Source organism: Somniosus microcephalus, chromosome 3, assembly GCF_052327205.1.
Source record: "Somniosus microcephalus isolate GS21.2 chromosome 3, FLI_Smic_1.0, whole genome shotgun sequence".
NCBI classification, from domain to species: domain Eukaryota; kingdom Metazoa; phylum Chordata; class Chondrichthyes; order Squaliformes; family Somniosidae; genus Somniosus; species Somniosus microcephalus.
Window position 1 is genome coordinate 115,219,738 of NC_140989.1, and position 22,431 is coordinate 115,242,168.

Below are 22,431 nucleotides of genomic sequence, written 5' to 3' on the forward strand. Positions count from 1 at the left end.
TCAGTCCCACGTCACTGTTGTGAGATTTTCGAACAGCTGTATATTTGCCAGAAACGTTACAGATTAAGCTTTGAAGTTGCTTTGTCTGCAGGAACATGCTGTAATATTGCATGGATGGGAAACACTTTTTAAAATAACCTCCAGGACTGGAATGGTTATGAGCAAGACATTATTTCGCTGAAAAAGAACGCACATTTTAGTGTTGACTTTATCCACCCATTTCCTAAAATAACATGCACGTTCTGTATTTTTATCTTTCTGCTTTCCTCAAGAAACTTCAGGACATAAGCAGGTTGTTATTAGTCATCTAGGTTGTCAGTTGCTACTTTTTCAGATGCTATTTTTGTGCCATTTTTGTAGATTATCATTGCAGATTATCCCATTAGAGATTGAATCTATGATGGACCATATAGTTTAATACTGTAGGTAATTTTCATAATTTAGTACATATTCTTGCCCACTAGAGTACAGGCCAGTGCGACTGTAGTTAACTTGTTACCTCGTCCTTCTTGACTTGTCTGCAGCCTTTGACATGGTTGACCACTATATCCTTCTCCAATGCCTCTCCACCTTCGTCCAGCTGGGTGGGACTGCACTTGCCTGGTTCCATTCTTATCTATCTAATCGTAGCCAGAGAATCACCTGCAACGGCTTCTCTTCCCGCTGCTGCATCATTACCTCTGGTGTCCCCCAAGGATCTATCCTTGGCCCCCTCCTATTTCTCATCTACATGTTGCCCCTTGGCGACATCATCCGAAAACACGTCAGTTTCTACATGTATGCTGACGACACCCAGCTCCACCTCACTACCACTTCTCTTAACCCCTCCATAGTCTCTAAATTGTCAGACTGCTTGTCCGACATCCAGTTCTGGATGAGCAGAAATGTTCTCCAATTAAATATTGGGAAGACCGAAGCCATTGTTTTCGGTCCCTGCCACAAACTGCGTTCCAGAGCCACTGACTCCAACCCTCTCCCTAATATCTGTCTGAGGCTGAAACACACTGTTCACAACCTTGGTGTCATATTTGACCCTGAAATTAGCTTCCGACCACACATCCGCAGCACAACTAAGAATGCCTATTTCCACCTCCGTAACATCACCCGTCTCCACCCTTGCCTCAGCTCATCCGCTGCTAAAACCCTCATCCATGCCTTTGTTACTCTAGACTTGACTATTCCAACGCACTCCTGGCTGGCCTCCCACATTCTACCCTACGTAAACTTGAAGTCATCCAAAACTCGGCTGCCCATGTCCTAACTCGCACCAAGTCCCGTTCACCCATCACCCCTGTGCTCGCTGACCTACATTGGCTCCCAGTGAAGCAACACCTCCATTTCAAAATTCTCATACTTGTTTTCAAATCCCTCCCATGGACTCGCCCCTCCCTATCTCTGTAATCTCCTTCAGCGTCTCCCCCGCCCCCCCCCCCCCCGAGATATATACGCTCGTCTAATTCTGCCCTCTTGAGCATCCCTGATTATAATCGCTCAACCATTGGTGGCCGTGCCTTCTGTTGCCTAGGCTCTAAGCTCTGGAATTCCCTGCCTAAACCTCTCCGCTTCGTTACCCCTCTGTCCTCCTTAAAACCTACCTCTTTGACTAAGCCTTTGGTCACCTACCCTAATTTCTCCTTACGTGGCTCGGTGTCAAATTTTTTGTCTTTTAATACTCCTGTGCAGCGCCTTGGGATGTTTTACTATGTTAAAGGCGCTATATAAATACAAGTTGTTGTTGTTAACATTTTGGAATTTGAGTCACGAACACAGCACACAAGTAATGACATGGTTTCCTTAGCAACCTGCAAGTTAAACAATCAGACTTTTGGCAGTTTCTGTGGAGGGACTGCTCCATTGCTTGCTTATGTATAGATAAGAATAAACTGAGAATTATTCTCTACAAACAGCCGGAATTATTTTGGGGCTATCAAACTGGATGATCAACACAAGAAATCTGCTGATGGTCCACCTTTCGAAATGAACACAGCAGCGGCTTGGTTTGAGAAGCCTCATAAAGGCTGAGAATAAATTGCCAAATCTGCTAGGTACTATTAACATGGAGCCTTTTATCTCATTTTGTGTGTTACTTGATAACTGTGGTGTTCTGTGTGAAGTGATAGCTTGGAGTGGGGGGTTTGAATAGATGTGTTACTTGTTCTCTTTCAGTACGTTAACAGCTGGATAGAGGGTGATTCATGTACAATGTAGCAAACCTCAGGCTGCCAAAACCAACTGAATTGAGATACAAGATGGGCAGCCGCATGGTGATGTCATGTTACCCTTTCACGTTGCATTTATCCTGAAGGCGAGTGGCACAGATCAAAGGCAGACTCCACTTCTGTCTTTGCCTGTGTTAATTCTAATAGGCCAGTATGAAATGCCCAGCTGCAGAGGCAAGCTGTTGTAACATTAAGACACTGCACTGGGTTTGCACCACGCACTAAACTGTACACACAGTGTAGATGAAGGAAAGTTGGGTATACTTAAGTGACTAAGCCTATACAACTACTTGTTTTCACGTCATAAGGCCATTCTTCAGCTTTTTTGGGGTTGTGTCGTTTTTATTCATTTTCTAAGCTGGTGATTATGTAACCAATCAGCATTTTGAACATGTTAGATTCTATTCATATGGGTGCAATGATCATATAGACACAATGTAGACCACTAAAGAAACTATGTGGGTGCAGGGGGAGACAGAATTGGAATACTCTACCTCAGAGGGCTGTGGATGTTCAGTCATTGAGTATATTCAAAACAGAGATCGATAGATTTTTGGATATTAAGGGAATCAAGGGATATGGGGATAGGGCGAGGAAGTGGAGATGAGGTAGAATATCAGCCATGATCTTATTGAATGGGGTGGAGCAGGCTCGAAGGGCCGAATGACCACCTATTTCTCCTATTTCTTATGTTCGTAAGTTCTTAATTTAAGGAAAAGGATTGAGCCTCTCAGAGGCAAACTGGTACAAAGTGATGTTAGAAAGTACCTTTTCAGGCAGAGAGTGATCAATACTTGGAATAATCACACACTCGCATCTTAATTCCCTACCACACTAGTTCACAAGGCACTCCAGCCTATCTGGAACCAGCTCAAAGAGATACTGTACCCCATCGAATTCTCCACTCTTTCAGCAAGACACTTCCTTCTCCTTCAAAATTCCCCCTCTTGCTCTGTTTTCACTGATATTCTTCTCCCACTCCTTCATTAGTTCAACCAGGCACTTCTGCTCCAACCCAGTAATATTAGCACTCTTGTTCCACTCCTCGAGTTAAAGCTAGCACTCTCTGGCACTCTCTTCCCGCTTCCAATTCATGCTGGTACTCTACCACCCTCATTTGACAATGCTGGCACTCTTTCCTCCCACACCCCACTCCCAGCTTCTCCTTTTCTCTCACCAAAACACCACTGCCTGCTTCCGTCTCCTCTTCAGTGCCATTCATTGCCTTTTTCCTCTATTCCCTCTTCCCCTCCAGCACCATCACCCACATGTGCCAGGTTAATGCACCCAAGCAGGTCCCTGTTTCCTGTTTGTGCTGCTGCCAGTATTAAATGCTGGAATTGCTGATTGTGTGTACTGTAAGCAAGAACTCCCCTTCTCATGAATTCCCACATCTATCTATATATATAAATCGGTACTTCTGTCATTCTGTCAGTCTATCTGTCATTCTGTCTGTCATCGCCTGTGCGTCTGGCGGGCTATGCGCTCGAAAGTTACAGGGCGTACCTACGCGCGCGTTACCTCCAAAGAAAGCTTACGCTTCTGAGACGGTTTTAAGCGTATTTACGTTTCGGCCGGGCTAAAATTGCGCCCGCGGTATCCCAAAAACCTTCAACATTCCGCTCATTAGCATCTCATTATCCGCTCATTAGCGACAGAGTGACCTCGAGCTCGACCAATCGTACGCCGGGTTGCTGGCGTGTGCCGCCGGGCCAATCGGTGCGTGTGTGGCCAGGCTTTATCGTTCTGAACCGAGGTGAGTCGCCGCCATCTTGATTCCAAACTTTTCCTTTCTTTTTCCCGCTTTCTGCGTCTTAAAAAAAAACGTTGCTTTTAAAACACACATTGTTTTAAAAAAAAATGATTTAGAAACGAATTAACTTATCTAATCTCATTAATTTTCCTACCTTTCCCCGTTTTTCCAGGTAGGCCTCGAAGCCTCGGCTTCTCCTTCACACCCACGCCCGAGCTAGGCACCTCCCGGCCCCACTCGAAGGCTGGAGGGCCGAGCCTCAGCCCAGCGCCGCTAGGGTGCGCGCGCAGCAGGAGCTGAGACGCGGCGTCTCTCTCTGGCTCGGCCGGGGGGCGGGGCTTGCTGAGCATCAAGCGTCACCCTGGCAACCGGCCCCCCGGCCGTCTCACACAGCCGCAATTGGCGGTCTTCACCTCGGGGGGGGGGGGGCGCGACCCACGGGGGGCCGCGACCCTCGGGGGGAGGGCCGCCAAGCGTCACCCTGGCAACTGGCCGCCCGGCCGTCTCGCACAGCCGCAATCGGCGGTCTTCACCTCGGGGGGGGGGGGGGCCCCCGCACCCCTCCCTCCCCCTCCCCCCCCGCACCCCCCTCCCTCCCCCGCGCCCCCCTCCCTCCCCCGCGCCGCCCCTCCCTCCCCTCCCCTCTCCCCCCCCTCTCTCTCCCCCCCTCCCTTCCCCCTCTCCCCCCCTCCCCTCCCCCCCTCTTTCCCCCCCTCCCCCCCCTGCCCTCCCTCCCTCCCCCCCCCCCCCCCAGTTGCTCTCTCTCTCTCTCTTCCAACACAACATGCCCTCGAAAAAGCCTCGGCACCGCCGGGCACTTCAGCTAGTACAGTATACAGAGGCTGAAATCCCAGTCATTAGTGCTGGAACTGGCATGGAGAGGAGGCAGGGACCTCTTCCTGTGCATTAGCTACTGGAGGAGGCAGACTGGGGAAAATGGATGGCAAGTCCCGGCTCACTGTCTCAGCCCACATAAGTCTAATGGTTAACATGGTATGATTGATCGCATGCCTTTTTTTAATTCATGGGATGTGGACTTCGCTGGCAGGGCCAGCATTTATTGTCCATCCCTTGTTGCCTTTGAGAAGGTGGTGGTGAGCCGCCGCCTTGAACCACTGCAGTCCGTGTGGTGAAGGTACTTCCACAGTGCTGTTAGGGAGGGTGTTCGAGGATTTTGATCCAGCAACGATGAAGGATCGGCGATATATTTCCAAGTCAGGATGGTTTGTTACTTGGAGGGGAACTTGCAGGCGGTGGTGTTCCCATGTGCCTGCTGCCCTTGTCCTTCTATGTGGTAGAGGTTGCGCGTTTGGGAGGTGCTGTCGAAGAAGCCTTCGCGAGTTGCTGCAGTGCATCTTGTTTATGATGCACACTGCAGCCATGGTGCGTTGGTAGTGGAGGGAGTGAATGTTTAAGGTGGTGGATGGGGTGCCAATCAAGCAGGCTGCTTTGTCCTGGAGGGTATCTAGCTTCTTAAGTGTTGTTGGAGCTGTACTCATCCAGGCAAGTGGAGAGTATTCCATCACACTCCTGACTTGCACCTTGTAGATGATGGGAATCAGGAGGTGAGTCACTTGTCGTAGAATACCCAGCCTCAGATCTGCCCTTATAGCCACAGTAGTTATGTGTCTGGTCCAGTTAAGCTTCTGATCAATGGTGACCCCGAGGATGTTGATGGCAAGGGATTTAGCGATGGTAATCCCAAGCCTGAATATTGCTGCATGCGGGCATGGACTGCTTCATTCTCTGAGGAGTTGTGAATGGAACTGATCACTCTGCAATCATCAGCAAACATTCCCCACCTCTGACCTTATGATGGAGGGAAGGTCATTGATGAAGCAGTTGTAGATGGTTGGGCCTAGGACACTGCCCTGAAGAGCTATTACAGTAGATGTCCTGGGCTGAGATGCTTGTCCTCCCACCACTACAACCATCCTTCTTTGTGCTAGGTATGACTCCAGCCAGTGGAGAATTTTCCCCCTGATTCCCATTGACTTCAATTTTACTTCTTGATGCCACACTAAGCCAAATGTTGCCTTGATGTCAAAGGCAGTCACTCTCACCTCACCTCTGGAATTCAGCTCTTTTGTCCATGTTTGGACCAAGGCTGTAATGAGGTCTAGAGCCGAGTGGTCCTGGCGGAACACAAACCAAGCATTATTGGTAAGTGCCGCTTAATAGCACTGTCGACCTGCTATCACTTTGCTGATGATTGAGAGTAGACTGATGGGACGGTTATTGTTCAGATTGAATTTGTCCTGCTTTTTGTGCACAGATCATACCTGGGCAATTTTCCACTTGGTCGGGTAGATGCCAATGTTGTAGCTGTACTGGAACAGCTTGGCTAGAGGCATGTTTATGGGATCTTGCTGTGTGCAAAATGACTGCCATATTTTCTTCCATAATTTTAATTTCTCAAAATAATTTATTGTGTGAAACATTTTTAGATGTGATGAGGTGCTAAATGAAAAAAAAATAACGGCAAGGAAATGTCAATGAAAAAAGAAATTAACAGAAAAAGGGCAAGAAAAGACCAGTTTATCTGATATTTGAAACAATTTTGGTTTTACATCTCTAAATCCTGGCTTCAGATATATCAGGTGGTTATTCAGAAAATATTTCATTAGACTTTACCACTCCCTAATAATTGCTTTTTATTATTACAAAGACTCAGATTTCCCTGCTGTCATTCCCTCTGATACCTGGGATGGTAGGAATGACGTATGAGGAGAGATTGTGTCGATTGGGCTTGTACTCACTGGAGTTTAGAAGATTGAGAGGGGATCTCATCGAAACCTATAAAATTCTGTCAGGCCTGGACAGACTAGATGCTGGAAGGATGTTCCCGATGGTCGGGGAGTCCAGAACCAGGGGTCATAGTCTAAGGATAAGGGGTAGGACATTTAGGACTGAAATGAGGAGGAATTTCTTCACCCAGAGAGTGGTGAACCTGTGGAATTCTCTGCCACAGAGGGCGGTGGAGGCCAGTTCATTAAATATATTCAAGAAAGAGTTGGATATATTTCTTAAGGCTAAAGGGATCAAGGGATATGGGGAGAAGGCAGGGACAGGGTACTGAATTTCAATGATCAGCCATGATCTCATTGAATGGCGGAGCAGGCTCAAAGGGCTGAATGGCCTACTCCTGCTCCTATCTTCTATGTTTCTATGTGAGACCATGTAACCCCAGAAAATTCTTTACTGTTTGGGTTTGTCTGTTCCTTGTTTTCTCGACTGATCCAGGCAAAATTGTCAACCGTTTCAGAAATGCTCACTTGGGATATACTGCAGAGTCCAGGGACCAGCAGTGAATTTGCGGAGCCCAGATGTGAGCAGCACTCAGCACCAGTTTTTTTGCTTGCTCAGTGTTACCAACCAATCTCTCACAGGAAAAGTATCTCAGTTATCAAGATAGGCTAAAAGAGTTGGTACTCTACACTTTAGAGAAGTGTAGACTTAAAGGTGATCTGATTGCGGTTTGTGATAATGAAGGGAATAAATTGTGTTTCAGTTAACAGTTTCTTTCAATTAAATAGGTTTAAGTTGTATAAGGCCAGATCTAGGTTAGATGTCAGGAGCTGGTTCTTTTCCCAGAGAATAGTGGACCTCTGGAACAGGCTGCCGTCTCGTGTGGTGGATGCTGATTCGCTGAATTCCTTCAAGCGAGAGCTGGACCTGTTTCTGGCTGCAGCGGAGATCACCTCTTAGAGAAGGTAGATACGGCAGGGAATTCAGGGCCAGTATGATGATCTGGACTAGTTGCGATTGCCTAGATGGGTCAGAGAGAAATTTCCCAGATTTTCTTCCCCAAATTGGCCTGGGTTTTAACTTTTTTGCCTCTCCCAGGAGATCACATGGTTTTGGGTGGGATGGAGTGTATATATTGTGATACACAAGATATCGCAATTGTGTGGGACAGTCCCGATGTACCAGAGGGTCTTTACCTGTCCGTCATTGTTCGTATGAAACATGTTGCGCATACGCCTAGTTCATGGGGAGACCTGGGAGGAGTGTGGAAAATTTGATTTCTATCTGATTTCAAGCCACAAGCATGGACAGTGCAGACACAGGGTCTTAAGGCTGACTCTGCATGCAAAATGCAGACAGTCATTTGTGGTTATGAGAGCCTGGTCAAAATCAAAATAAAAGCCACTTTGTTCCCCTTTTTGATTTTGAGAGCACAATGGAGTAAGCAATTGTTTGGAGGCCGCCAGAAGAAAATATATGGATATGGACCATATTTTCTCCTTCCTTCCTTGATGTAGGTTGTGAATGCTCAAACATTGTAAAATGGAAGAAAATACATATACAGTATTTATATCAACATTTGACTGACTAGAGGACCATTTGAATTTTCTACTAGTCAAGTATTTTTCTTAAAAAAAACTACTTCAGTCAAACCAAGCAAAAATATACAATAAATAATGTATGCAGTTATTTTATTCCTTTAGCATTTGGCAGAAATATTTGTCATTATCGGGTGGTCTTATGGAAAAATGTTAGAAAATTATAATAAAAATCATAGAGAACAGCAGCAGTAGAGTGATAGACTTACATAGTAACAGGAGTCGGCCAATCAGCTCCTTGAGCTTGTTCTGTCATTCAATTAGATTATGTTTGATCTGTATCTTAACTCCATCTACCTGCATTGGTTCTGTAACCCTTAATACCCTTGACTAACAAAAATCTATCAATCTCAGGTTTGAAATTTTCAATTGACCTAGCATCAACAGCTTCTTGGAGAGATTTTAAGGTTATGCCCTTTTTTTCTGAACTTCCCCATGAGGGAAAATAGCTTCTCTCTACTTGCCCTTGAGGGGCTGTATGGTCTACTCCTGCTCCTAATTCTTATGTCCTTGCGTCTGGTTTATTTCATATAGTGTTAGAAGCACTTAAACAGCAAAAGTGAATCAATAGTCGAGTGAAACCATCGGCATTTACATTTACAATTGATAAAATAAGTCGTCTTACATTGTCTGTTGCTTCAAAGTATAGTAACTGTGTTAGGAAGGAATTAATTAGGTTTCAGAAAAGGAAGAAGTGGAATATTGTAAAATCTGGTGCATGTTCCCAACCATCCTACTTGTTCAGCGGTAGCTAAGTGCCACAACAGGTTGGAAAGAAAGCAAGAACTTGCATTTATATGCCTTATCATGTTATTAGACTGGCCTAAAATCGCTTCACATCCTGTGGTGCACAGTATGTGGCAGCAGTAAGGAGAGCTCACTAGATCGTGGGATGTATAGCCAGAGGGATAAAGCACTAATCCTAGGAGATGATGAGTCTGTGTTGACCCACACCTGGAAAATTGTCCAATTCTCGTGGCCTCGCTACTCCCATCATGTCAATCGCAGATAAGGCCATCTCTGACCACTTCCTCATATCGCTCTCCACAAACATCCCCCACCACCACCACCCATACTTCCTTCTGTGTCTGCCCTGGAAAAAAATCTCTCCCATCTCTCTTACAACTGCACTTATGAAATCTCAACTGTCCAACCTTTGGCCCTCCATTTCTGCAGCTACCAATCTGCTCAACCGCACCCTCGCCACCACCTTTGATATACTAGTCCCTATTAAAACAATTACTCTCTCTCACCCTGGTCGCTCCCCCTCGTACAGCCCTCATCTCCGCTCCCTTAAGTCCAAGGGACGCAGACTTGAAAACATTATCGGGTCCTGCTCTCGTCTGCCAAAATTGCTCACTATTCCAGAATCATTCTGGAATGCAAAGATAAACCCCGGCTCCTATTCTCTACTGCTAACCGTCTTCTTAAACTCCTCTCCCCTGTCTCTTCCACCCTCACCTCCGACAAGTGTGAGGAGCTCATGGACTTCTTTATCTCCAAGATTGAGACCATCCGTTCAACTGCCTCTACCACTTCCCTTCCTTTCCCCTAGCCCACCGGGTGAAACTTCCAATAAAATTTCCCCCTGCCCTAGCCCTGAACTCGCATCTTTCTCCAGTTTCTCTCCGATCTCCTCTCATAACCTCTCCGCGCTCATCTTGTCCATGAGACCCACTTCCTGCTCCCTCGACCCTACTCCCACCAAACTGCTGACCGCCCAACTTCCTTTTCTGGCTCCCATGTTAGCTGACATTGTTAATGATTCTCCTCAGGTACTGTCCCCCCTCTCCCTCAAATCTGCCGTCATCACCCCTCTCCTCAAAAAACCAACCCTTGACCCCTCTGTCCTTGCAAACTACCGCCCCATCTCCAAACTCCCTTTCCTCTCTCCAAAGTCCTTGAACATGTTGTCGCCTCCCAAGTCTGTGTGCATCTTTCCCGCAATTCCATGTTTGAATCCTTCCAGTCAGGTTTCCGCACTTGCCACAGTACAGAAACAGCTCTCATCAAAGTCACAAATGATATCCTTTGTGACTGTGACAAAGGTAAACTATGCCTCCTTGTCCTTGACTTGTCTGCAGCCTTTGACACGCCTCTGCACCGTTGTCCAGCTGGGTGGGACTGCACTCGCCTGGTTCCATTCTTATCTATCTAATCGTAGCCAGATTACCTCTGGTGTCCCCCAAGGATCTATCCTTAGCCCCCTCCTATTTCTCATCTACATGTTTCCCCTTGGCGACATCATCCGAAAACACAGCGTCAGTTTCCACATGTATGCTGACGACACCTCACCACTACTTCTCTCAACCCCTCCACGGTCTCTAAATTGTCAGACTGCTTGTCCGACATACAGTTCTGGATGAGCAGAAATTTTCTCCAGTTATATATTGAGAAGACCGAAGCCATTGTTTTCAGTCCCCGCCACAAACTCCGTTCCCTAGCCATTGACTCCATCCCTCTCCCTAACGTCTCTGAGGCTGAACCACACTGTTAGCAACCTTTGTATCATATTTGACCCAGAAATGAGTTTCTGACCACATATCCGCAGCATAACGAAGACCGCTTACTTCCACCTCCATAACATCACTCGTCTCCGCCCTTGCCTCAGCTCATCCGCTGCTGAAATCCTCATCCATGCCTTTGTTACCTCTAGACTTGACTGTTTCAACGCACTCCTAGCTGGCCTCCCACATTCTACCCTACATAAACTTGAGGTCATCCAAAACTCGGCTGCCCGTGTCCTAACTCACACCAAGTCACGTTCACCCACCACCCCTGTGCTCGCTGACCTACATTGTCTCCTGGTTAAGCAACACCCCCATTTCAAAATTCTCATCCTTGTTTTCGAATTCCTCCATGGTCTCGCCCCTCCCTATCTCTGTCATCTCCTTCAGCCCCACAACCCCCCCGCCCCCCCCCCGAGATATCTGCACTCCTCTAATTCTGCCCTTTTGAGCATCCCTGATTATAATCACTCAACCATTGGTGGCCAAGCCTTCTGTAACCTCGGCCCTAAGCTCTAGAATTCCCTGCCTAAATCTCTCCGCCTCTCCACCTCTCTTTCCTCCTTTAAGACGCTCCTTAAAACCTACCCCTTTGACCAAGCTTGACCTGCCCTAATTTCTCCTTATGTGGCTCGGTGTCAAATTTTTTGTCTTTTAATACTCCTGTGAAGCGCCTTGGGACTACGTTAAAGGTGCTATATAAATACAAATTGTTGTTGGGAAAGGTACCTAGCTTAAGGCATCTGAGCTATGAGAAGTTGAAGAACCTGGGATTGTTTACTCTGAACAAGAGAAAGCCGAGGAGAGATAATTTGATTGTGTATGCCACAAACACTAAACCAGGGGACATGGGTTCAAGCTTAGAAAGAGGGAAGCTGCACAGACAGTTTAGATGTAACTATTCTACACAAAGGATGGTGCACATGTGGAAAAATTTAAGAAAGAATGGATAAAGATGAGTAAGCAATTGAGGGGTATTAGTTTTGGACCTGTCAGATGGACTGCATAGTCTTTTCAGTTCTAATACTTTTCTATGTTCATAATTACTTTTGAGGTGTAGTCACTGTTATGTAGGCAATCGCAGCAGACAATTTGCACACCAAGATCCCGACAACAATGGATAAGATGAATGATCAGTTGATCTATTTTTGGTGTTGTTTGAAGGAGTAATGTTGGCTGGGACACCATGAATGCGCCCTACCGTTGTTTGAATAACGCCATGGGATCTTTTACATCCACCTGAAAAGGCAGACAGCTTTCAGTCTCGATTGTTCTTGCTGCTGGAAAAGAAAATCTGATAGGTTGACAGATAATGGTAAAAATGTGTTGCCTATAAATACCATTAAATTTAAGTTCCAGTGCATGTTTTATGCAGAGTTGGGATATTGTCATGCACATGGAGCTTCCCAGGAGTTGATTGTAATGGAAGCCTCTGCCTATTACATGCACCTTTGAGAGTGAATTGCTTCATCTGTAAAATGTGCTTCCTTAAACTGAAACTGAGGAGGTATTAATATGTTAGACCCCAAAATGTTAGTTTACAGGATATACACGGCCAGTCAGAAAATTCTTAACATTTCTGTTTTATAGTGGTAAATTTGAGTAGAGTATAGGGAAAGCAAGTGTGAAATAAGCTGGAGCACGCCCCGACTGCCGATTAGTTAAAGCACATTTTCCCTGTTAATCCTATTCTGTGAAGTAGAACTAAACTCAGTGACATCCCCCTACCCCCTGTTCCTGATTTTTATGCCATGGACCAGTGATTCTCCTGATGTGTTGCTCATACTGAGTTTCAGGATATGTGTAAATTTAGTATATATAGTAACAGGAAAAGCAGGATTCATAAACAGACTTGGGATTTGGAACGGTGTTGGATGAAGGTAGAAATGTGCTCAGCAGCAATTAAGTGTTTGTTTTTTGATTTGCTCAAATGGAGTTAGTTGGAAAAACACAACATTATTTGCGCTGCAGACCCATTTAAAGTGTGGTGCACGTGCAACTTTTAATATAAATGAATCTATAGATGGTATTTAGTTTACAGGCATAAAAGGAAGAGCTTGCTTTTATACAGTGCTTTAATGCCCTAAGTATGTCCCAAAGTGCTTTACAACCAATGGATTACTTTTGAAGTGCAGGCACTGTTATGTAGGAAAACATAACAGCCTATTTGTACACCACAAGCAAATGAACAGCAAATGAATGACTAGCTAATCTGTTTTTGGAGTGTTGGTTGAAGGCAAACGCAGAAACAATATCTTGCCGATCTTCAAATTGTACCAAGTGATCTTTTATATCCACCTGAACAGTTCAATGTCTCATCCAAAATGGAACACCTCCAAAAATGTAGCACTCTCTCAGTACAACACGGGGCTTAAACACATAATCCTGTAGATCAGAGATAGGGTGCCAGCAACTGAACCAAGGTGACACTTAATTAATAATATATTCTCTTCTGGATACTAGGTATGTACAGGAGCATCTTTTGTAAGCCTAGGTTTCTTGTATGATTTATTTGGTCCTGAAAAGTTTGGATTTCCTCTGCATGTTTCCATATTTTACCGCTGCTAAATCCTGATAGCAATTTAATAGGTTTGCCATCAATTACAGAGCTCATGTTATCTTTGGTCTGGAATTTGCGGTGGGTAATAACAGCGAATGAACAGCGTTCGCTGATATTATCCCTGTGAAACTGACCGCAACTTCAGGATGTAGCGCATGCACATCTAAACACGGAAATCCTGAAGTTGCAGCCAGTCATTCACTGCTCCAACATTGGCTGCGCTTTCTCCCCCCCCCCCGCCAACAGCTGGTAATCTGTGAAATCAGGGAAACTGACAAAAAATCGGCTCTTCTGTGATAATATCGCTGTTAAATACTCCATCAAAAGTTAGACCCTTTTGGATTAGGTGTAACTGGGGTTTTAACAGTGTATTGACTGCTAAACAAATGTTATGGCCCTTAAAAACGAATTCTAATTTTGTGGAGTGTCAAGTTTATTCATTTTAATAAAAATAAAAAATTTTAAGAAACTTTTTTTTAAAAAGTATCTTTTAAAAAAAAGTTTGTTCACCTTTATTTCAGGTTTACATTTTCCCCATGCGAGAGCCCCAATCTTTGTTTTGCTCTCTAAAGTTAGAATCAGAGGAGCTTGCTCACTTCCTGGTTCTCAGTCTGAGAATTCTGCATTGTGATTGGCTGCTTAGACAGCTTGTTGACATCACAGCAGCTCGCGCTAGGGGATCCTCATTAACTTACGCTGATTTCAATTGAACGTCAAAAAAGCCAAACTTCTCTCCACAGAGATCATGAGATCTTTGTGGGAAGCTTACTTTGGGGCCAGCGGCAAACGCCTTTGCTTCACCGCTGACTGCAGATTATGGGCCATTGATTCAGTAAACATTCAGAACGAACGCAAGTGAAAACCCTTCTAAAAACCTGGCTTCACAAAAAAGAGGTTCGGCTTGCAAAAAGGTCTGCAGTCTCCAGCTGAAACTGACAACAGATTGACTTGGTTCAGTGTGCAGTTTGGTAATTAAAAGTGTTTTACAATTAATGTTTACTACTATATTGGGGGATTTTACCAAATGTGAGTGGGGCGGTGGTTTGGTAAGCTGGAACTCTAAGCTCGGGGTGAAATACTGCTTAAGTGTGTTATGCTTGTTCGGATTTAGTAGTATTTTGGAAAGTAACATTTCACTCCACAAAATTTTTTTACCTTGATACCACAAGTGGCCTATAAATTTCTATTGGCAGGAATCCAACCAGACCTATAAATATGAAGGAAATTCCAGGAAGATGGAAAACAAACCCATGGAGGTGGGCAGTACTAATAACACAGATCCTTGGTTGCTAACAGTGTAAATTTTAGAGCCATGTACATCATGCAAATCATCTTTATAAAAAAGTGCCAAAGGTCAGTGGTGGCAGAGAACAAGTTAAAGCTTTCAGCAGTTGTTGAACCTGTCTGTGCTGATTTAGTTTGATGTAGTACAGTACATGGGAGGAGGAAGGGGAAGGAAGAGGTCATGTAAGAAACTTGTCTATGAATGAGTTGCGTCAGGTTTGTGAGGGATATCCCTGAAAGGCATGCACTTGAGGAAATGCCTGTGACCTGTCATTCATTCCTCCCTGCAGGGATTAGTAAAATGATAGCTACTAACCTGACTTGATCGGAAATGACTTGAAACCAAACAGAATGGTCTGATTTATGGATATTTCACAAGTTACACAAGTAGTAGTAACACTCCCTGTACTACTAAATAGTTCCCGTTCCATCTCCAGAAGTAAGAACTCTTATTATACCGTTTACAACATGTAATAGTTATAATGCCATTTCTAATATGTAGGGCAAGGATTTTGAAGTGCACAGCTTAGTCTGTACTGAGCAGTAATATATTTACACTTGCATCACTTGAACATAACATAAGAAATAGGAGCAGGAGTAGGACATTTGGCCCCTCGAGCCTGCTCTGCCATTCAATAAGATCATGGCTGATCTTCTACCTCAATTCTACTTTCCTGCGCTATCCCCATATCCCCTTGATTCCCTTAAATCTTACCGATCTCTGTCTTGAATATACTCAAGGACTGAGCCTCCACAGCCCTCTGGGGTAGAGAATTCCAAAGATTCACCACCCTCTGAGTGAAGAAATTTCTCCTCATCTCAGTCCTAAATGGCCGACCCCTTATTCTGAGCTAGTTCCGACTCCCCAGCCAGGGGAAAAATCCTCCCAGCATCTATCCTGTTAAGCCCTGTAAGAATTTTATATGTTTCAATGGGATCACCTCTCATTCTTCTAAACTCCAGAGAATATAGGCCTAGTCTATTCCATCTCTCCTTGTAGGACAATCCCCCCATCCCAGGAATCAGTCTGGTGAACCTTTGTTGCACTCCCTCTATAGCAGGTATATCCTTCCTTAGGTAACATACCATTTGCTTTCCTAATTGCTTGCTGTACTTGCATGTTAACTTTCAGTGATTTGTGTACAAGGACACCCAGGTCCCTCTGAACACCAACATTTCCCAATCTCTCACCATTTAACAAATACTCTACTTTTCTATTTTTCCTACCAAAGTAGATAACTTCACATTTCTCCACATTATATTCCATTTGCCATGCTCTTGCCCACTCACTTAGCTTGCCTATATCCCCTTGAAGCCTCTTTGCATCCTCCTCACAACTTACAGCCCCACCCAGCTTTGCATCATCAGCAAATTTGGATATATTACATTTGGTCCACTTATCCAAATCATTGATGTAGATTGTGAAGAGCTGAGGCCCAAGCACTGATCCTTACGGTACCCCACTCGTTGCAGCCTGCCAACCCGAAAATGACCCATTTATTCCTACTCTCTGTTTTCTGTCCATTAACCAATCCTCAATCCATGCTAGTATATTACCCCCAATTGTTTAATAACCTCTTGTGTGGCACCTTATCGAATACTTTCTGAAAATCCAAATACACCACTGGGTTCCCCCTTATCTATTCTGCTAGTTACAACCTCAAAAAACTCAGCTTTGTCAAACACAATTTCCCTTTCATAAATCCATGTTGACTTTGCCCAATCCTAATATTTTCGAAGTGCCCTGTTACCACGTCCTTAATAATAGATTCTAGCATTTTCCCTACTACTGTCAGGCTAACTGGTCTGTAGTTCCCCGTTTTCTCTCTCCCTCCTTTCTTAAATAATGGGGTTATATTTGCTACCTTCCAGTCTGCGGGAACTGTTCCAGAATCTATAGAATTTTGGAAAATGACAATGCATCCACTATAGCCACCTCTTTCAAAACCCGAGGATGTAGGCCATCAGGTCCAGGGGATTTATCGGCTTTCAGTCCCATTAATTTCTCCACGACTTTTTTTACTAATACTAATTTCTTTCAGTTCCTCATTCCTGTAAGACCCTAGATTCTCCACCATTTCCGGGAAGTTTTTAGGTCTTCTTCTGTGAAGACAGACACAAGTATTTGTTTAATCTCTCTGCCCTTTCCTTATTCCCCATTATAATTTCTCCTGTCTTAGCCTGTAAGGGACCCACATTTACTTTAGCTAATCTTTTCCTTTTTACATACCTATAGAAGCTTTTACAGTCTGTTTTTAGGTCTCTCGCTGGTTTACTCTCATTTTATTTTCCCTTTCTTTATCAATTTCTTGGTCCACCTTTGCTGAATTCTAAAATCCTCCCAATCCTCAGGCTTACTACTCTTTTTGGCAACATTATAAGCCTCTTCCTTTGATCTTTAACTTTTTTTAGCCACGGTTGGACCGCTTCCTGTGGGGTTTTTGTGCCTTAAAGGAATGTATATTTGTTGTAAATTATGTATTCATTCTTTAAGTGCTAGCCATTGCTTCTCTACCGTCATACCTTTTAATGTAGTTTCCCACTCTACCTTAGCCACTCGCCCCTCATACCTACGTAGTTTGCTTTGTTTAGATTTAAGACCCTAGTTTCAGACTTACCTAAATCACTTTCAAACTCAACATAGAATTCTATCATATTATGGTCACTCTTCCCTAAAACCCTTTTTATTACAAGGTTATTAATGAACCCTTGTTGCAGAATACTAGACCTAAAATAGCCTGTTCTCTAGTTGGTTCCTCAACATACTGATCTAGAAAACTATCTTGCATACATTCCATGAATTCGCCCTGCACACTATTACTGCAAATTTGGTTTGCCCAGTCTATATGTAGATTAAGGTCCCCCATGATTACTGTATTACCCTTGTTACATGTGCCTCTAATTTTCTGATTTATACTCTGCCCTACATTACAACTACTGTTTGGGGACCTATAAACAGCTCCCACCAATGTTTTCTGCCCCTTGCTGTTTCTTAGATCCACCCAAACTGATTCTTCTTGATTTTTGGAGCCAAGATCCTTTCTTTCTACTGTCTTTATCCCAGCCTTTATTACCAGGGCTACCCCTCCTCCTTTTCCATTTTGCCTATCTCTTCTAAAAGTTAAGTATCCTGGAATATTTAGTTCCCAACCTTGGCCACTTTGCAACCACGTCTCCGTTATGGCTATTAGATCACACCTCTTCATTTCTATCTGCGCTATTAATTCATCCAATTTGTTGCGAATGCTTCATGCATTCAGATGTAGTGCCTTTAGCTTTGACTTATTTCTATTTTTCCCTGATGTCACCTTAGTCACTAATGCCATATTACCTTTGTTACTCTCTCTGACCCTTCCTGTCCCACTCTGCTTGTTTTTACCCAAAACTCTACTCTGCTCTAGAGCCTTGACATTTCTCTCTCTGCTTTTAAATTTACTCTTTCCTGAATCCTCCCGCCCCCCCTTCATTAGTTTAAAGCCCTGTCTACTGCCCTAGTTATTCAGTTCACCAGGACACTGGTCCCAGCTCGTTTTAAGTAGAACCTGTCCCAACGGAACAGCTCCGTCTTTCCCCAGTACTGGTGCCAGTGCCCCATGAATGGAAACCTCTTCCCCCCCACACCACTCTGTGAGCCACGCATTTAAACCTCTAATCTGTTTTGTCCCTATGACAATTTGCACGTGGCTCAGGTAACAATCCAGAAATTATTACCTTTTGAGATTCTGCTTTTTAATTTGGACCCTAGCTCCTCAGACTCCCTCAGCAGAACCTCATTCCTAGTTCTACCTATGTCGTTGGTTCCTATGTGAACCACGACAACTGGATCCTGCCCCTCCCACTCCCAAGTTCTCCAGCCACGAGGAAATGTCTTTGACCCTGGCACCAGGCAGGCAACATAACCTTAGGAACTCTCGGTCGCGGCTGCAGAGAACAGTATTTATCCGCCTGACTATACTGTCCCTTACCACAACTACATTCCCTTTCACTCCCCCCACTTGAATAGCCTCCTGCACCATGGTGCCATGGCCAACTTGCTCATCCATCTGCAGGCTTTTCCCTCGTCCATACAGGCAGCAAGAACCTCATACCTGTTGGACAAGGGCAAAGGTGAGGCTCCTCCAGCACTGTACCTGAGGTCCCCTTACCTGCCTGAGTTGCAGTCACACCCTCCTGTCCCTGAGCACTAACCAGACCTGTACCACTACCTAACCTAAGGGGTGTGATTGCCTCCTGGATCAAAGTGTCCAGGTAATCCTCCCCATCCCTAATGTCCCGCAATGTCTGCACCTCAGACTCCAGCTCAAAAACTCTGAGCTGAAGTTCCTCAAGATGCAGGCACTTTCTGCAAACGTGATTGTCCGGGATCACAATGCTCTCCACAAACTCCCACATGCTGCAGTTGCGGCACACCTCCTGCACTGCCATCCCTATATGACTTTATTTTATTTAATTAAATTTGTAATTAGGTAACTTAGTTTACAGTGTAGTTTCTTGACTACTTACTTCATCTAGATTAAGTTATGGGTACTGAAATTATATATCTACCTGTGTACAAGTGTAGGCAGAAAGCAACAACTCCTTACTCCTCTTCTCCGAATTCCCACTTTCCAAATTCCCAAATAAAACACCCTGTTTAAATACACTCCGTTTTAATCCTGCTCTCTGCAGACCGCTCTGTGATCTGCCCAGTGTAATGAAGACACGAGGAATGAACATGAAAGTTGCCAGTAAATATTTGTAGTTCAAATGAATTATCCAGCATATCTGATACAACAATAGAAGGCAGGGAGATCACTTATGCCCCATACATTGATCTTCCCACAATCCCTGTTTTTCCAAAATATGTTGAAACTTAACATATGGCCATCAGTAAATAAAAATGCGAACTGTGACTTGAATTGTGTTTGTTCTGGGAATGTGGCCTTTTGCGACTCTTAACTGACTCTCGTGTGCAGTTGGATTTTTCCTTTGTGCTAACGTGTAATAATTGCATCCTAGTACAGATTATAATGTTCTGTCGCATTGTATTGGATATGAACTTTAATATCCTCTACAGGTCAAACGTCAGTCAAGCCTCGGGCTATGGATTTAAATGGTGATGCTGTTCTTTCTGAATAATTTCATCAAGTTTGAGAATTAGATGAATGAAATGGCTATGGAATGAAATGTGATTCCACAATTGGTTTAATATTCATGTACTTCACTGAGGATGGCCCATGTGTGATGTATGGTTAAGTCTAAGCTAAACAAAGGTTCGAATCAGCCAAGCAGTTAGAAAAACTAATAATAGTGATGGTTTCACTCTGTCTTGGCCTTACCATCATTGTGTTTGAGCTGTAAAGTCAGGAGTATCACAGCCAGCAGCAAAATGTTTTAATCATTGTTGTCACTGAGAAACTTCTCAATAATTTAATGCAAATAAATTCAAAAGATCCATTTTTATGTAGGACCTAGCACTTTACTGTGGTCATGTAAAAGGTCCCAAGTTTGGTAAAATCTTCACTGACCATGCGGTTTCTCGTCTATTGTTGGGTAATTGAAGTACTTGGCATCGTATTATGATATAAAAAAGCACCTAATTGTGACTTTTTTTTCTTTTTGCTAGGATTTGTCTGGATCTATTGATGATTTGCCGACGGGGACAGAAGGAACATTAAGTTCTGGAGTTAGTGCTTCAGGATCCTCAAGTGGCCAAGGAGAACAGAGTAACCCAGCACAATCTCCCTTCTCCCCTCATGCTTCCCCTCACCTCTCTGGTATCCGGGGCCCCTCCCCCTCCCCTGTTGGTTCTCCTGTTGGAAGCAACCAGTCCAGGTCAGGACCCCTGTCCCCCGCAGGTGTACCAGGTAATGTTATATTTTTCCTTTTTGGTAAATGTTCTAGAATCATAGAATGTTACTGCACAGAAACACCCATTTGGTCGATGAAGTTCGTGCCGTTGTTTTCCTCCACTTGAACCACCTAGTCTAATCGACCTCTCCTGCTTGCTTTTGATATTTCTCCTTTTCATACAACTGCCTCATTTCTTTTCAAAGGAATGTTTGGACTCTGCTTCAACAACAGTTTCTTTCAAAACATTCCAACCACTTCTACGTAAATATATATTTTTAAACTTCTCCTTAAATTCTTTTTGTGAATACCTTAAATTTGTGCCATCTTGTTACCATTTTACCAACCAGGGGGAAATGATCTATCACTGTTACTTTATAATAACCCTTCATCAGCTTGAAGACCTCCATCAGGTCCTTAACCTTTTCAGCTGTAGCAAAAAAAAAAAGTCCCAACTTCGCAGCTCTCTCTTGACTCTTAAGTCATCATCCCAGGTAACATCCTAGTTAATCTACACTACTGTTTCTATTGCTTTTACATCCTTCCTGTAATGGGCTGTGCAATACTCCAACTGGGGCCTAACCACTTGTGTAAATTCAACATTACCTCCTTCCTTTTGTGTTCTACACCTCTAGATATTAAACCAAGGATTCCGTTTGCTTTCTGATGATATCTACTTATGCAACCACCTTTAATGATCTACATACCAAGATCCCTCTGCTCCTCCATTCATGTGTTTCCTTTTCCTAGTCTTACTTCCAAAATGTAGTTATTCACATTTTTAATAACCTGTTCTTGTAGTTTTCAGTATTTCTGCTGTGTGCTTTTACAGTGGGCCTCAGGCTCTTCCAGAAATGTCAGTAATCTAATGCCAACTAAAACAGCATACAGCTTCTTTAAAGGGGCAGAAGTCTTTACCTGATCCTGTAGAGAATTTATTATAAAATCACAAAAATATATACCATGCTAATGTTACATTATACTCAAATCCATATATTTCTAAAATGGTAAACTTCCTAAGTCATAAAAATGTCTGCGCAGATTCTATTTGATACTTATTGTAAAATTTCACTAGACTTGGTCTGTCGCCACAGTTATCTTTTAATTTTAGCTAAACTGATTAGCTTAGAAACACTGAGGACCTTACGTGTACCTTTTTAGATGACATTTGAGCCAGATTCTGAAACCGAAAACAAAACCCATTTGGCATAAGCCTCCTTTTAAAAAAATTTTAACTTTGATTTCCTTTGTCATCCAGGGCACATTAGCTTTTGATGCTCTACCTTTTCACTTCAAAGGAATATGCCTAGTTTGTACCTGAACTATCTCTGAATGCCTTCCATTGCTCTGTTACTGCTTCCTTCCTTGTTGGACTAGAGATATATTGATCGAGATAGTTCTCCTGTACGCATATCAGAAATTCCTCTCCTTCGCTACCCTTAGCACTAGGTGCCCAGTCTATATTAGAGTAATTAAAGTCTCCTACTATTACTACTCTATTTTTGTTACATGCCTTTGAAATTTGCTAACAAATTTGCTCATCTATCTCCTGTTTGGAGCTCTATATATATATAAAAAAACCTCCCAACAATGTAACAGCTCCCCCTCTGTTCCTTAACTCAAGCCAAATAGATTCACTCCTGCAACCATCTAGTATATTCTTTCTATTTAAGACTGCAACATCATTCTTAATCAATAGTTCCACGCCTCCTCCTCTTTTTCCTTCTCTATCATTCTTGAATACTTGGCAACCAGGAATATTAAGAGCCCATTCCTGGCCTTGTTTGAGCCATGTCTCTGTTAATGCAACCAAGTCATAATCCCATGTAGCAATTTGTGCCTGCAGCTCACTAACTTCATTGGTTACACTATGGACATTGACGTACATACAATTTAATACCTCCTTCGTCACTTTGTAATTTTTGGGCTCTTT

The 22,431-nt window shown here is 43.7% G+C and overlaps 1 protein-coding gene across 13 annotated transcripts in view; it reads left to right on the forward strand.

The window, feature by feature from the left end:
* The window catches only part of LOC147121275 (AT-rich interactive domain-containing protein 1B-like), a 673,710-nt gene that overhangs the window by 417,620 nt on the left and 233,659 nt on the right, over positions 1-22,431 (forward strand). For all 13 annotated transcript variants that reach the window (XM_085981504.1, XM_085981501.1, XM_085981503.1 and 10 more), the window contains one exon: positions 20,275-20,515. In XM_085981504.1, the coding sequence (XP_085837630.1) occupies positions 20,275-20,515 (241 nt within the window). The remainder of the gene's footprint in view (positions 1-20,274; positions 20,516-22,431) is intronic.